The sequence below is a fragment of the Spinacia oleracea genome, chromosome 3, assembly GCF_020520425.1.
Source record: "Spinacia oleracea cultivar Varoflay chromosome 3, BTI_SOV_V1, whole genome shotgun sequence".
NCBI lineage: Eukaryota > Viridiplantae > Streptophyta > Magnoliopsida > Caryophyllales > Amaranthaceae > Spinacia > Spinacia oleracea.
In genome coordinates, this window is record NC_079489.1 from 154285251 (window position 1) to 154302841 (window position 17591).

Consider the following 17591-nt stretch of genomic DNA (forward strand, 5'->3'; position numbering starts at 1 on the left):
GGAGAAAGAGCAAATGAACTATTGGGTTTAATCCATACAGATGTATGTGGACCAATGAGTACAAATGCTAGAGGTGGTTTCAGCTACTTTATCACTTTCACTGATGACTTCAGTAGGTATGGTTATGTCTACCTAATGAAGCATAAGTCTGAATCCTTTGACAAATTCAAGGAATTTCAGAGTGAAGTAGAGAATCAATTAGGCAAGAAGATTAAGGCACTGCGGTCTGATAGAGGCGGTGAATATCTGAGCTATGAATTTGATGACCATCTGAAAGAATGTGGAATTCTATCAGAATTGACTCCTCCTGGAACACCACAATGGAACGGTGTGTCAGAACGGAGGAACAGAACCTTGCTAGACATGGTCAGGTCAATGATGGGTCAGGCCGAACTTCCATTAGAATTTTGGGGACATGCACTAAATACAGCTGCACTCACTATAAATAGAGCACCGTCTAAAGCTGTCGAAAAGACTCCATACGAATTATGGTTTGGAAAGCCTCCAAATGTGTCTTTTCTTAAGATTTGGGGATGTGAAGTATACGTCAAACGATTAATTTCAGACAAACTTCATCCAAAATCTGACAAATGTATCCTTGTGGGCTATCCAAAGGAAACAAAGGGGTATTACTTCTACAATACATCTGAGAACAAAGTGTTTGTTGCTCGAGATGGTGTCTTTTTGGAGAAGGATCACATTTCCAAAATGACAAGTGGGAGAAAAGTAGACCTCGAAGAAATTCGAGTCGAACAACAAACTCTAGAGAATGCTCAAGATGACATTCAGGATGAAACTCAGAGATCTTTAGAAGAATCTGGTGAGAATCATGGTCAATCTAGAAATGTTACCCCGCGTAGATCGCAAAGATATAGATCTCAACCGGAAAGGTACTTAGGTATTTTGACGAACGAGAGCTATGACGTTCTATTACTTGAAAGTGATGAACCTGCGACTTACAAGCAAGCTATGACGAGCCCTAGCTCCAAGCAGTGGCAAGAAGCCATGCAATCTGAATTAGACTCCATGTCTGAAAACCAAGTATGGGATTTGGTCGATTTGCCAGATGGCTACCAAGCCATTGGAAGCAAATGGGTTTTCAAACTGAAAAAGGACAAGGATGGGAAACTTGAAGTTTTCAAAGCTAGATTGGTTGCAAAAGGTTACAGGCAAATCCACGGTGTGGATTACGATGAAACCTTTTCACCAGTTGCAATGCTAAAGTCTATTCGAATAATGTTAGCAATCGCTGCATATTACGATTACGAAATATGGCAGATGGATGTCAAAACTGCTTTCTTAAACGGCGTTTTAACAGAAACTGTGTTTATGACACAGCCTGAAGGTTTTGAGGATCCAAAGAATGCTAAAAAGGTATGCAAGCTAAAGAAGTCAATCTACGGATTGAAGCAGGCATCCAGGAGCTGGAATATACGTTTTGATGAAGCAGTCAGTGACTTTGGTTTCATCAAGAACGCAGACGAATCTTGTGTATACAAGAAGGTCAGTGGGAGCAAAATTGCTTTCCTAGTATTATATGTCGACGACATATTGCTTATCGGAAATGACATTCCTATGTTGAACTCTGTCAAGATTTGGCTTGGGAAATGTTTTTCGATGAAGGATCTAGGAGAAGCACAGTACATATTGGGCATCAAGATTTACAGAGATAGATCTAAAAGGATGATTGGACTTAGTCAAAGCACTTATATCAATAAGGTGCTTGATAGGTTCAAGATGGCGGACTCCAAGCGAGGCTACCTACCCATGTCTCATGGAATGACTCTAAGCAAGACTCAGTGCCCAAAAACACTTGATGAGCGTAGACGAATGAATGGGATTCCATATGCATCATTGATTGGTTCAATAATGTATGCTATGATATGTACACGCCCGGATGTTGCGTACGCACTCAGTGCTACGAGCAGATACCAGTCAGACCCAGGAGAGGCGCATTGGACTGCTGCCAAGAACATTCTGAAGTACCTGAAAAGGCACAAAGATGACTTCCTGGTCTATGGTGGAGATGATGAATTAATTGTTAAAGGCTATACGGACGCAAGTTTCCAAACCGACAAAGATGATTTCAGATCACAGTCTGGGTTTGTCTTCTGCCTCAACGGAGGAGCAGTAAGCTGGAAAAGTGCTAAGCAAAGCACCATTGCGGATTCTACAACTGAAGCGGAGTACATTGCTGCACATGAAGCAGCAAAGGAAGCTATATGGCTAAGGAAGTTCATAGGAGAACTTGGTGTAGTCCCCTCCATTAAAGGACCAATAGCCCTGTATTGTGATAATAACGGAGCTATTGCACAGGCAAAAGAGCCTAGACACCACCAGAGAGTCAAGCATGTACTTCGTAGATTTCACCTTCTACGAGAGTTCGTTGAAAGAAAAGAAGTCGAGATAAGCAAAATTGGAACTGATGACAACATATCAGATCCATTAACTAAACCTCTGCCGCAAGCGAAGCACAACTCGCACACTGCAGCTATGGGAATCAAGCATATTGGAGAATGGCTTTGATGTCTCTGTTTAATGTTTTAAAGTTTTAGAGTTTAAATCTTTGTAAAACATTATTGGTTAATCATTCACAATAAATGAAAGGAATTCATTTTTCCATTTAATTTGTGGTTTATTAAATGATGAGTCCCTTCAACTTGACGATATATTCAAGATAGACTGTCAGGACCAGTCCTGTGACTAAGAAATGTCTATCAAGTGAACTTGAATGTCAAAGGTTGAAAATGGTCCCTAATCGGAGTTTTCTATAAAATTGGACGCATAGAAAACGTTAGACGATTAGAGTGCAAGATGACTAGTAGTTCTGTTTCTTGAACTATGTGGACATGGCAATGTCATAATCATTTGCATAGATACTTACTTTGGGAAGACTAGTATCGGACAAGACCTATGAAACTTTACTGTAAGAGATGAAAGTCTGTCATAAGTAAATTTCATTAAATTATTAGACACTAAATCCTCAATACCTGAGTGATTTGAGATTACTTGTTTGAGAACTGGTTGCTTTGACGTTGACCAACCGTCGCACCGTAAAAGGAGGCTATAAAGGCAACGCTCAGGTAATCACCTATCAAACGAAGTCTAATCTCAAGATCGCAAGATTGGGATTGTCCTCCCATAAATCGGGAAGAGATGCTTAAAAGTTGTACAAGGCCACTCGGAGAGCTAGAAACTGTGAAATGCATGGCCGTGCTCGGATGAATCATAGGCTATGATTATCTGTTTATTTGATCAGTTGAACTCTGAAACCGAGGAACACCTCTGGACATAATAAGGATGACAACTCTTACCTTATGTTCAAGAGCAAGCATCGAGCGACAAAGGAATTAGGAAATGCACACTTGTCCCTAAGGACAAGTGGGAGACTGAAGGAAATAATGCCCTTGGTCCAAGTATGCATTCTATGTTAAGTCTAATAAATGCGGTTCAGTATTAATTAACAAGTTAATAATTCAGTGAGATCAAGTGAGCTGAATGCCTAGCTAGAGGCCGCTTCAGTTCAAGTGGAATTAATGATATTAATCCACAGCTTACTCTTGACTGAACCCGTAGGGTCACACAAATAGTACGTAAACGGATCAAGTATTTAATGACATTAAATACTCCATCTATGAATATTCGGAACCGACGGATCTTGGTTTCAGTGGGAGCTAAGATCGTCACAGGCAAGAAATGAATACTCCGGAAACGATGATATTGCCGGAAACGGAAATATGGATCGAATCGGAAATATGAATATTATCCAAGTCGTAGATGTTGCCGGAAACGGAAACATGGTACGTATCGGAAAATATTATTGGAAATGGAAATATTACCAGAATCGGAAATATTACCGGAAACGGAAATATTGTCAGAATCGGAAATATTGCCGGAATCGGAAAATAATTCCGGAAACGGAAATATTAAATATTTGTTCGAAACGGAAATTAATTCCGGAATCGGAAATATTAAATATTGTTCGTATCGGAAATAGATTCCGGAAATGGAAATTTAATCGGAAGCGTATCGTACGAATTAGCATCGGACGAGGCTTGCCGGACGAAGGCCCAGCACGAAGCCGGGGCCATCGCCCAGCAAGCATGCGCGCCACAAGCCCAGCCAAGGCAGCGGCCAGGCCTACCGCAAGGCAGGCCCAGCGCGCGCCAAGGGCCACGGCTGCGTGGGCCGTGCTGCGCGGGCTGCTGCTCGCACGCGCATGGGCAGCCCTTGTGGCTGCCGTGTGTGTGTGAGTTTGTGCTCATGCGTGATTCCTGAATCTACAAGAGTCAGTGTATGATTAAATTTCTATTCCTAATTGGATAAATTAATTAAATAGAATTCATGTAGGATTCTAATTCCAATTAATTCGCATCCTACTAGGATTACGATTCCTTTTCCATAACTCTATAAATAAAGGCCTAGGGGTCATAATTTATACATAAGTTTCAAAGTATTCAAAAGTGAGTTTTTTGAGAGAAAATTAAAACACACACCTTGCTCAAAAGTGCCGAAATTTTCTAGTACCTTAAGGGCGATTCTAGTTGGTCAATCTTAAGGCGGATCCGGACGTGCTGTGGACTATCTACGGAGGGACGACACTTGGAGTCCTAAAAGACTTGTTCTTGTTCGGTTCGGGCGCAGCTAGGGAGGGCACGCAACAAAGAGTATGCATCTAAATTATGCTATATGATTATGTGTAAATAATATGTTGTCCTGGGTTAATGGTTGTTTCCGCATGATCTATGTAGTGTCATATGTATCATAACCTAACATGATCTGGTGGGAGTCGAAGTATGGCCTCAGTATTCGTGCAGCTACCACCACTGCATATGCGACCTTCTCGATGAGCGGGTACCGAGTTTCGGCCCCTGTGAGTGTTCGGCTGGTGAAGTAGATTGGCTGTTGCTTCTTCTCTTCTTCCCGAAGAAGCACTGCGCTGACGGTTCCAGGGCTGACTGCGACATATAAGTACAGGGTTTCCCCCTCCTTTGGTCTGGCTAGTGTCGGCAGTTGAGCTAGGTGGGCTCTGAGTTGCTGAAAAGCTTCTTTTTGCTCCTGTTCCCATATCAGTTCGGGATCCACCTTCCTCGGGACCCCCTTTTTCTTGACTGGTTCTGCTTCTCCCCCGGGGAGGTTCTTTGGTTTCAGTGCTTTGAAGAAGGGGGCTCCCTTGTCCGAGGCTTTTGATATGAACCTTGCTAGTGCGGCTAACCTGCCGGTTAGCATCTGCACGTCTCTCTTGGTCTTCGGCTCGGGTAAATCCAATGCCGCTTGGATTTTGTCTGGGTTCGCATCGATTCCTCTTTCGCTCACCATGAATCCGAGGAACTTCCCTGACTTCACCCCGAAGACGCATTTTTTTGGGTTCAGCTTCATGCTGTATTTCCTCAGATTTCCGAAGGTCTCTGCCAAGTCTTTGACATGGTCTTCCTCCTTGATGCTTTTTACGATGGAGTCATCCACATAGACCTCGACATTCCTCCCTTTCTGGTCGGCGAAGACGTGATCAACTAGCCTCTGGTAGGTGGCTCCGGCATTTTTCAAGCCGAAAGGCATCATTTTGTAGTTGAACACTCCTGCGCTTGTGATGAATGTTGTCTTTGCCCTGTCGTCGGGGTGCATGAATACTTGATGGTAGCCTGAAAAGGCATCCATGAAGCTGAGCAGTGCGTGGCCGCTGGTGGAGTCCACCAGTTGATCTATCCTCGGTAGGGGATAGCAGTCTTTGGGGCAGGCTCGGTTCAGATCTGTGAAATCCACGCACATTCGCCACGAGCCGTTCGCTTTCTTTACCATCACCACGTTGGCCAGCCATTTCGGATACATGCATGGTTCGATGAATCCGGCCTCCTGCAACTTTTTCACCTCCTCGGCGATGGCTTTGTTTTTCTCCGAGGAGTAGTTCCTCTTTTTTTGCTTGACTGGCCGAGCTTCAGCGTTGACGTCCAGCTTGTGACAAATCAGCTTCGGATTTATCCCTGGCATATCTGCTGCTGACCATGCAAAGATGTCTTTGTGATCCCTGAGTAGTCGGATCAAATTGATTCGGAGCCCCAAGCTTAGGCCCTGGCCTATTCGGACGCTCCTGTCTGAATCTTCTTCGAGGAAGATATCCTCCATTTCTTGATCTGGTTCGGGAGATAGGGTTTCGGGGCGGGCATCAACTTCTGCGGGAGATAGGCTGCTCGTGCTTGCTCTTCTCCTTTTTGCCTCGCTTTCCTCTCCTGTAGCTCCTTTTTCTTCCTCGGGGCCGTCCCCTAGTTTGGGCTTTCGGACAGCAGTGTGGCAGGTTCTTGTTGCGACCTCTTGATCGCCTCTAATTCGCTCGGCGAACCCTGCGTCCGAGACGTATATCATCAGCTGATGGTATGTGGAGGGGACTGCTTGCATCTTGTGAATCATGGTTCTTCCCATGATTACGTTGTATACGGAATCGCAATCCATCACCAAAAATTCGTCCCGAAGGGTCTTTGCTGCTTGGCCTTCACCCACCGTGACTGGCAGGGTGATCTTTCCTCGAGGGATAGCTGCGGATCCGTTGAATCCGATCAGAGGATAACTGACTTTCGTCAGTGCTTCCTCTGACTCTTCGAGGATCAGCTGCTCGAAGCAGTTTCTGAAGATGATATTGACGGCACTTCCTCCGTCGACTAACACTCGATGTACGTTGTGGTTATTGAGGTCCATGGAAATGACTAGAGGATCGTCATGTTTGTACTGGACTCCGAAGCAATCATCAGCAGTGAAGGTCATGTTCGGGGGGTGTGGCTGGTTGTCTCCCACTGCGCTGAAGTTGACCCGATGGGAGAGGGCTCTTAGGTGTTTCTTGCTGGCCTGGCCAGACTTCTGCCCCCCGAACACCACTAGGATGTCGTTTTTCTTGTGCCCTGTTGCTTCGTAGACCCTCTTCTGGGGTTGCTCGTGTTGTTTGCCACTGGCGGCCTTTTCTTTTTCCTCCCTTCGGTCTAACAAGTATTGTTTCAGGTAACCTCGCAGACGAGGTCCTCGATGTTGTCTTTCAGCGAGTTGCATTCTTCGGTGTGGTGACCGAAGTCGTCATGAAATTCGCACCATTTGTTCTTGTTTCTCCGAGCTGGGTTGGACTTGAGCTTCCCCGGTAATTTCCACTTTTCATCATTTCTGTTGAGGCTAAAGATCTCTTTTCGGGGCAGAGCTAGTAGAGTGTAGTTAGTGTATTTGGGTTGAAGTTCACCCCTTCTTCCGTCTTTGTTCGGGCTCATCTCTCTACCTCCTACTTTCTCTTTCCCTTTCCTTGAGCTGCCCTCGGGCTTGCTCTGGGCATTCTTTGTGTCTCTCGGATCCGACGATCCTTTCAATCTTGCAGCGGCCTTGTTGAACTCTTCGGTTCTGATGAACGCATCAGCCATTTGGAGCACGTCGGCTATTCTGGAGGGGTTCTTCATTGAGAGTTCGTCACGGAATTTCCCTTCCTGGAGCGCGTGCTTCAAGGCGAAGATGGCCACGTCTGGCTGCAAGTTTGGTATGTTCGTTGATTCTTTCATGAACCTGGCCATGAATTCTCTTAGACTTTCGTCTCTTTCTTGTTGAATTGAGGTCAGTTCTGCTGTGGTTCGTTCGGGGCGATTGTTGCTCACGAACTGTGTGCAGAACCTCTTTTTCAGCTTCTTCCAGCTTCTGATCGATCCCTTTGGCAACGATCTAAACCACTCTCCCGCCACTCCGGTTAGCGTGGTTGGGAAATATTTGCACCAACATGCTTCGGAGTAGGGGCTCAAGAACATTTGCTGTTCGTAGAAGATCACGTGATCCCTCGGATCTGTGATTCCGCTATACGTCAGGTGTGTTGGGAGTCTTACCTTCGGTATTTCCTCCATGATCAGCTCGTCCGAAAAAGGGGATGACGTGGGAGTCATGATTCTTTTCCCGAGTCTAGCCCTGATGCCTTCGCTTGCCGCGGTTCTGTGATTAGAATGTTCGGGCGTACGATGGGGGCTAGGGGTACGATCATGCCTCCTGTCTCTTCTTCTTTCTCGGCTACTGACCTCGGGTCGCTCGCCAGATTTGCTTGATTCGCCTACCCCGAGTCTCGTGTGAATCGAAGGTCTCAGCCTTGAGTGGACCGAGGGTCTCAACCTGATGAGCACCGAGCTTCTGATCCGGGATTTGGGGGTGGTAGATTCGCTTTGGAGAGCTGTTGGAGTGGGTGATGGTCTTGCGAACCAATCCGGTTGTTGTTGTGCCCTTTTTTGGGTGTCCCACGTGCTTTCCATCCACCTTGACGTTAGGTGCGTTCCTGTCAAGGGAGGGAGCTCTCGTTCGGGTCTGGACACCTCTACACTGGGTGGCTCGTTCAACCTCCGCTTGGTCCTCCTCTCTTCTCTACGGTCTTTTTCCAATCCCTGCTGCTTCTCATTGAAGAGGAAGTTTTGCATGATGGTCATGGCCGCCGTGAGCTCCTCCCTACTTGGAATTGGAGGTCCTGGGTTTGTGGCGGTCGTAGCCCTACTCGGCTATGACCTCGCTATCGATTGAGGGTGCTCCTCTTGGTCAGATTCTGAATCTGACTGCACTATCATATCGTCATCATTGTTGTTAATAACATCATTAACCATTTTCGCGGAAAGAGGTGATTGATGTCTTTCAAAGGCTTTGAAGTGTTCTTCCCCACAGACGGCGCCAAATTGTTCCGGTGTTGTAAAGATGGAAACAATGAGCTTCGAATGAAGGCCCTTTCGTATGTGTTGAAGATCTTGCTTGCTTGAATGAGTTGAGTCCGAATTCACCTGCGCAAGAGCAAAGTCACTAGCCTCGGGGGTGTTTCCGAGGAAAGCCCCTCCGATGCCTAAGTAAGAACGATGCTCGGATTCTAGAGAGAAGTTCTCTAAAAGAGTAGTCTTAAGGCGATAAATTGGACGTACCTTGAGGTGTGAGCCTTGGCGGCCTATTTATAGTGTTTGCATAATAAATGCCCATAGGTCATTTATTGCTATTGGGCCTTGGGCCTTGATGGATGGCTGACTAGCCATTTGGTAGGTTTGATGCTGTTTGTTTAGAGCCATTGGGCTTTGGACTTAGTGGCCCAATTGAGAATCAATTGGGAGCCCAAACAAATACAGAGGGAGTATATTTTTAAAACATCACTTTTTTTATACTTTTTTATTAATTAATGATCAATCTTTATGTTTTACCAAAATATACAGGAGTTGTTTGGTGCAGCAAGTGAAACATCTTCAACAACAATAGAATGGGTATTCTCTGAATTATTAAAGAACCATAAAGTAATGGAAAGGGCTCAAAATGAGGTAAGACAAGTATTCCAAGGAAAAGATTTGATGATGATTGACCAAGCAAGTATAGACAAACTCGAGTACTTGAAATTTGTAATCAAAGAAACCCTAAGACTTCATCCTCCTTTTCCTTGTTTAATCCCAAGAGAATCTATGGATCGATGTGAAATTAAAGGTTATATAATACCTCCAAAAACTCGGATTTTCATTAACGCATGGGCTATTGGAAGAGATTCTGAATACTGGGAAGATCCTGAAAAGTTTAATCCCGAAAGATTTGAAGATTCTTCGATAGATTACAAAGGGACTCATTTTGAATTAATCCCGTTTGGTGCAGGAAGAAGGATATGCCCCGGAATGGGACTAGGTATAGCCACGATTGAGCTCGTGCTAGCCATGTTATTGTACCATTTTGATTGGGAATTGCCATATGGGAGTAAACCAAAAGATTTGGACATGGATGAAACATTTGGGATAGTAGGAAGAAAGAAAGTTGATTTGCAAGTGATTCCCTCACTTTATTATCTCTCAGGTTTCAAATGATCGATACCTATTTTGATGCAAAAGTGAACAAAAATTGTGAGTGAATGCGTGTAATTAATTCATGAGTGCAACTTAATTTCCTAGCATTTATTTGTTGTCATTTTATTATATTTTGATTGAACGAAGAGTTGTAATAAAATATGGCTTAATGAATACTAGTATACTGCCCAGCTACGTAGTACTTCCTCTGTTCTTATTTATATGACACAGTTATTTAGTCACGTTTGCCAATGCACGATTTCAAACATTAATATCTACAATTATGGATAAGAAAAAATTATTAAAAATTGATATTTACGAATCAAACATGACCCCACACGATTATGTGTTTTCTTAAGTATGATCAAACATGACCCCACACGATTATGTGTTTTCTTAAGTATTTTCTAAGAGCACGTTTGGTATAATGCTTTCAAGTGATGAAAATGGAATCACTTAACTATTTCCATTAGCTAATGTTTGGTATGAGAGGTGTGATAACGCAATCCGTTTCTTAAGGGTAACCATTATCACTATTTGTTACCTCTCATAACCCTATATATGGTAATAAAATTGTTACCTCATCAATCTCGATCTATTTATTACAAATGATTTCTTTCCCAATGTACGTATATCAAACAACTTATAATGGTAATACTATACACTAATACTACAGTTAAAATTACTCTTTTCCTTTCTTATTAATTTTCTTTCCTAAATTCATACCAAATATTTCGTATAGATCAGTGTTTAGATTTTAGGTTGTGAGATCAAATATATATTTGTATCAAACATACTTATAATTTCAATAAGAAAATAATAAATTTATGGTACATTGTGATAACTTTTATCCAGTTTTTGGTAATTTTAACATGTTTTGATTAATTTTTATACTTTTATAATTTTTTGATGGAAAAACATTTTAAAGGACTTACATAGTTACTTGTATACACTATTAGTGATTCTGAACAGATAAATTTTACTAAACCGGAAAATTTTATCACTAAAAAAATAAATAACTAGTAGTATTACATTATTGCGGGGCAACTTTAAAATATTTGACCTAAATTTTACTGTAATGCACAATATTTATTACACACCACTTTAAATAAGAATCAACAAGCCGTATGGAAAATTTGTACTCCGTATGTTTTCTCGATGTCCCAAAAAATACAGTAAAGCAATATATAAATGAATAAATATTACATAAAAACATTTCAAAAAGAAAAATACAATTCCTCCTATTATTCAGGGATCAATCACATACGAAAGTAGAACCTTTCAAAAATAATTATCAATGATCAATCATAGTATGGTATATATTTAAATAGCAACTCGAGACATCGATCGAGCTGCACAACACTTGTTAGAAGGATAAAAAGAAAAGTGAAAAGACTATAGAGGTGCGGATGTCAACTACTCTAGCTTAGTTGGTAAAGCATTAATCGAGGAAATAGTACCCAAGATTTAAGATCGAATCTCGTCTACACCATATATCGCCTTACTTTCATCCAACCAAACTTCTTAGATTCTCAATAAATCCACTAATGTAAGACTCTTCAAGCCCATTTCCCAACAAGAATTCCCTCCATTTCTTACGATTATTCTTTGTTTCCCTTCCTACATCACTCTTTAGGTCCATAATCTCCTTAATTGCCTTACAAATTCCATCCTTATTATTCCCTAATTTCTCATCGACTTCAATCCCAACTTTCAAGTCCAAACTCATCATCCTAGCATTGATGAATTGATCGGTAACTTGAGGTAACAATACCAATTGACAATCACTAACCATAGCTTCCGATAAAGATCCGGCGCCGCAATGTGTCACAAAGCATCCAATTGAAGGATGTTGTAGGATTAGTTGTTGTTGTGCCCAACCCCCATGAACAACTCCTCTTCCCTTTGTTCTCTCTACAAACCCTTGCGGTAAACAAGACTCTACCGTTACGTTACCGATTGGTGGTTTCAGAGCAGCAAAAAACGGCTTGCCTGAAAAAACATTATGAAACGGATTAAAACAGAAAGTGTAAAGATTATTAGGAAACGAAGGTAATAACATGTATGATCAAATTATTATGATTGTAAACAAGTATACTTAAGTATATAAATTAAGCAATTGTCAATTATATATTCTACTAGTAAGTTCACCTAAATTAATTACAAATTTTATTACTATATACTTTCGGTTAAGACCGTGCATTGCATAGGTACTGGTTGATCTAGTGTGGATTGCTAAGCATGATATGACACGTAGTGTATATTACATGATACTACATACAAGTATATAGGTTTAAGTTATAATTTGTGATATCGTAACAATTGTCATGCTTTTTTGTGTGTAAATAGAGCCACAAAGCTAGGGCAAGATCATAAATGTTGTACGTAGATAGGATTCGAACTCAGATTTTGGGTACCATCCCTCAAAACTTTACCAAGTAACCTAGTTAATATCCACGTAACAATTTTCTTGAGATTTAGCTCCATTCAAATGCATCATGGAGCGAATTAACTATCATATTAATGCAATTTCACTAATTAACTTTCATATTAGCTCACCAATGTACTATATTCCACTTTCACATGTTTTATGCTTCAGTTTTCTTCAAACCCGTATTTTTAGTCAAAATAAACTATAATTATGGCCGGGACAGAGGAGTACTCCACTATTCCAAGTGATTTATTGGGGGTGATACGTGTCATCCAATTATCTATAATTTTCCTTTTTAAATACTAGGTATAGATTACCACATATTATCATGGCATGGAAAACAATAATTAGGTTCTCATATTATCATGATTAACTCCACATCCATATACCTCTATTTCAGTATAGTATATATATTACTTGTTCCATCCTAGGAAAATAATTAATTAATACTTCTCTTTTACCTGTGAGTTCAAGACCAAGAAGCAACTCTTGAAAACGGTCCTTACTTAGAAAGCATTCACTCCCAAGTGCACAATAGATCACACTACCCTTATCAAAACCGTTAAGCCACCCTAACAGCTGGTCATCCAACCTAGCTGCTGGTGGTTTTGGCACCACCGGCCCGGCCAATAACACGGGCTTTCCGTACACCGATTGAATAAAATCACTATAAACCCCCTCCATCTCCCTACAACTCTTGACTGCAAAGGCATCACATGCTTCTAGAGCAACGGCATGCCTTTGAATCAACGTCTTTCCTTTCCCACCAAATTCCATATGGGTTACAGCGTACCCCACCTCGCGGGCCTCATGGGCCCGCAAGGTGATCATGTCCGACTTGGAGGAAGGGAATCCAGGTGGCGGCCGTGTCAAGTCCTGACCGCCGGGTTGAGCCCTAGCCCGGGGCAAGAAATAAGCCCCGCTAACCGTGAACATTGTGGCGTAGTACACGGACTTGGCCCCGTGTTTACGGGCCAGTCCGGGTAGCCACTCGGTAAAGTCAAAGAAGACTAGATCGGGTTTGAGTTGACCAAGGAAGGAGTCAATGGTATCCTGGGTCAAGTCCATAGAGGCCATGATTAGAGACCGGTCCTCGTAGGGTACGTCGGCGGTTGTCTCGGCCCCGGAAGGTAGCCCGTTGGCGGCGGGCACCTCGATCGGGATGAAGGTTATAAGGTGAGGATGGTGATTGTGAGGTGTTAGTTTGGGTTGGGTTTTAGTTGGGAGGAAAAAAGAGATTTTGTGACCTCTCTTAGCTAGTTTGTTTGCTAATTGTAGGAATGATGTAAGGTGGCCAAGAGCAAACCACGAGTACATTGCTACATGCAAAGGGCTTTCATTTTTCTTATCCATACTTCCGGATATGTTATTTTTTTTGAAGGATGTGTTGGTTGTAGAGAAACACAAAATAACATGTCATTTTATAGGCAAATTTGCTAAACCTGATCAAAAGGCGGGCTGGGCCGGGTCACAATTGTACAATTCCGCCCATTTTGTTGTATCCGGCTGCGCTAAAGTTCGGGTTTATGTCTTCTCTCCCAAAACCCGTTATGTCGGGCCATAAATAACGGGCTTTTTGGGTTATTTTTATAACTAAAATTCCAACATTGAGTTGCCTAAAACTCACCTAAATTAACTAAAATCGTGTCGGGTCTTCAAACGGGCCTAAAAGCTGTCCAAATTTACTTTTTGGGTCGGGTCTAGCTCAAGATGACTAGGTCTAAAATTTGCTATATTGTCCGTACTACGTATTCGTATTATTCCAAATTTAGAAAAATACAAAGGTTGCATTCATGATCTAAATTTAGAGATTCAAATATATCTGATAAGCACGTTTGGAGCACTAACTCGATCAGTACAGCTCACATATGTTGATCGAGCAACCGAACATTCAGATCACTCAAAAAGTCAATCCCCCTTCCCAGTCTTCCTTTAAAAAAAACCTAAAAAGTGAAAGTGATTTTAACAAAAAGGTCCTTGGTAATAAAATGATGGTAATGGTTAGGGGTGAGCATAACAGGGTACCCTGTTAAAATTCAGGAATAGGAATCGGAATCGGAACTGGAACTTGTTGCAACAGGTTCCTTAAAATGGGAACCAACAGGTTCCTGAAAAGGTTCTGATTCAAGGTAGTGTTTGGAGAGCATTTAGAGTGTCCATGTAGGATTTCCACGTCATCATATATAATTAACCTATTAACTAATTAAATAAATAATAATAGAGTCTTGCCATGATTGACCACTTAATATGATAAGATGATAGATAATATAATAAAGATAGATTCCAACTAAAATTTATCCTATTTTTTTTTCTACTTTTTATATATATATAATTATATACATATAAGTTTTTGAAGGGAATTTGTGATGAAATATTGACCCCTTTCATAAATTGCGACATGTATCTTTTTGAAAAGGGAGATAGATTGTTGTTAGGTTAATAGTAATTTTGTTGGTCCAACAACTTTGTTTGATTTGTGAGAATGAGTGAAATTTCTATTTGTTCTTAAGCATATTTGCACAATAATTTTTATGCCATACTTATAGGTTGGATACACGTACCAAGGATAAAGTAAGGGAGGGTGTCTTGATTCATAAGAAGAGTAGCAAATTAATTATAATAACTTTTTATTGCTTTTTTCTGATTTTAATTAAGAAATTGTAATTCTCGTAATTTAATTTTTTAGTCCTCAAATTTTAATACTCATTGTTTTTGTGTCACCTCTCATTAATTTTAATGGAGTTTATGGGATCATTCTATACAATTCTGCATTCTATATACTTATGCATATTCGTAATAGAGTTTATGCATATTAATAATAATATAAAACACTCAATGCCTAGATAATTATCAAATATGTAATAGAGTTTTATTTACAATAAACTTTTGATATTATTATTCATATCATAGATTTAAATTATGATGACTATTATTAAGCATACAATAGAATTCTACTTTTTATTATACATATAATTTATAAATCACCTATTTGTATACGATGATATAATAACAAAAATATGACAAAAATTGACAAATTCGTGCATCGCACGGGCTTCAATACTAGTTTTAACTAAATTATTGATATTTTATTGAAAAACTATCTACTTTATGGTTTGGGCTTTAATTGTTTTATAGTTTGGACTTAAGTTGTAATTCTATATTTATATTTTCTAAAATTAGCTTGGATTGTTTTATATTTTGGGAATATGAAACATTTTTATATAGTCCGGTTCCTTATTTTGGATACTCCATGTAACAATTAGTGAGTATAGGGTACCCAATAGGGTACACGTTTCAAAAATATGAGAACCGGAACCAAAACCGCAGGTTCCTAACAGATTCCGATTCCGATTCAGAATACCCTGACTTTTTACTCACCCCTAGTACTAATGGTAATAAACTTATATCGAGTAGTCGTAACTCGTAAAGTTGTAACTCTAAGGAAAATAACATGCATAACACTGCTGATTTTCTAGGTAATTTTACTTTCCATCGCCTAGTTTGAAATTGAAGGGTTCTAAAATTAGACTTATATCTATAAATTTTTCCTTTAATATTTAGATGATGGGATAATTTAAAACATCTTGTGAACTTGTGGTATGTATTTTTTGTTTTGTAAGGTAAAGTGAAGTGCACTATTAGGCTTGGAACTCATTTACCGACTACTTTTTAGTCGGAATTTGGCCAAACTCCGACTAGGATATTATCGACAATCCTTTGCCGACTATAAGTAGTCGGTAAATTTTTTTGCGAGGAAAAACGCTCTTTTACCAACTACTTTTGGCAGTCGTGATTTTGCCGATTTCTTGTAGTGACACAGACCAACCCGGTCAATGTTAACGGGCTAGACACTTTAGGGGGGGTTAGGAGAACCCTTCTCGGTCTCAACTCAAATTTAAATCTACAATTACGGTTAGAATATGTTTTGAATCATTCAAGTTCTTACACACGGAAATCTCCAAAGGGGTCCACGGTGACGCACTCTGATATGATATGTAGGGGTTCAGGATGCAACGTGGTACTTATGGATGTTAAGGGGCAACGATAAATTACTTGTACGCTATTCCTAGCTGTAAACCCTAGCTAGTTTGTTTAAGTTGTGCATAGTAAAGCCCGCTACGGGTTTAGGTCACACAAAATCGGCCCGAAATGTAGCCCAACCCGGCCCGATTTGAAAATATGACCATTCCAAACGCCACAAAATGGCTGGCAAAAATCTGATAGCTAGTGCAAGTGCAACCCTTAGATTCTTAGAAGGTCGAATTTAAGCAGGACTTCATTGTCTAATAATACTTGGTACGAAGTCGTACTAGGTAACGATATCTTATCCTTTAATTTCATGATCGAATTCCTCTGTAGCACGATTAAGAGATCGAGTAAGATTTGCCACTATTGCCGGTGTATAGTATATATATGGATTTTTTTGGTATTTACTACCTTAAAAATACACCACTTTTGTATTTACTACCTTATGAAATTTTTATTATAAATTACTACCTTAAAGTATGATTTTTTTTGCAATCACTACCACTTTACGGTTTTCTCATTTTAAAATTGAGATATCTCATTTTAAAATTGAGATATCTCATTCGTTTCTTAATCATTTTAAGTGATTCAAGGCCCATTCTTCTCGTTTATGTGTAACGATTCCATAGGGATCTTGCTTTTAACATTTTGTAAAAGGTTAAACATATTAAATATTATCTTTAAAACTTTAAAATATTTATGAATCACCAAACGAATTATTTTGAAATGTCGTTCTCAATTAAATCCTTATAGAAAAAGGAAAATAATGAACTTTGAATCACTTTAAACGGTTAAGAAACGAAAGAAATATCCCAGTTTTAAAATGAGAAAACTGTAAAGTGGTAGTAAATGAAAAAAAATTGGAACTTTAAGGTAGTAATTTAAAATAAAAATTTCATAAGGTAGTAAATACAAAAGTGATGTATTTTTAAGGTAGTAAATACCAAAATTTCCTATATATATACACGTCCATTTTCAGTTTAGTTTAATTAATTAGCTAGTTCAACTATTGCTCCCCCTCATGTGAATTCCTCGATCTCCTTATATTAATCAATGTACGTGATTGCTTGTTATTTGGCCAGCTATATATGTTACTCGGACTGATTCTTATGTAACGTATATTCGTTTAATTAACAGGGGCGGATCCAAAAGTGTATAAAACAAAAGAAACGGTAAACGTAAAGAGACCAAATCTTTCATTCAACTGGTCTCATAGGTAAATACTAACATTAGTTAAAATACGGAAGTACGGACCTATCAATCTATCACCACACATAAGTGACCGATTACGACTGTCAATTTACTCCCCGTCCCAAAATTATAGTTCTATTTTTTAAATC

General features: G+C 40.1%; 2 protein-coding genes across 2 annotated transcripts; one reads left to right on the top strand and one right to left on the bottom strand.

Moving 5' to 3' along the window:
- Window positions 1-9164: 9164 nt before the first annotated feature.
- On the top strand, window positions 9165-9978 carry LOC130470581 (desmethyl-deoxy-podophyllotoxin synthase-like). The gene has a single exon (XM_056840975.1). The coding sequence runs from the start codon at window positions 9165-9167 to the stop codon at window positions 9813-9815; it is 651 nt and encodes a 216-aa protein (XP_056696953.1). The 3' UTR covers window positions 9816-9978.
- A 986-nt stretch (window positions 9979-10964) lies between these two features.
- LOC110800421 (cyanidin 3-O-galactoside 2''-O-xylosyltransferase FGGT1-like) lies at window positions 10965-13577 on the bottom strand. The gene is made up of 2 exons (XM_022005727.2): window positions 12687-13577; window positions 10965-11786 (listed from the first exon to the last, which is right to left on the bottom strand). Exons 1-2 carry the CDS (start codon window positions 13540-13542, stop codon window positions 11302-11304), a joined length of 1341 nt encoding a protein of 446 aa, XP_021861419.2. The 5' UTR covers window positions 13543-13577; the 3' UTR covers window positions 10965-11301.
- Between the last annotated feature and the right edge of the window lie 4014 nt (window positions 13578-17591).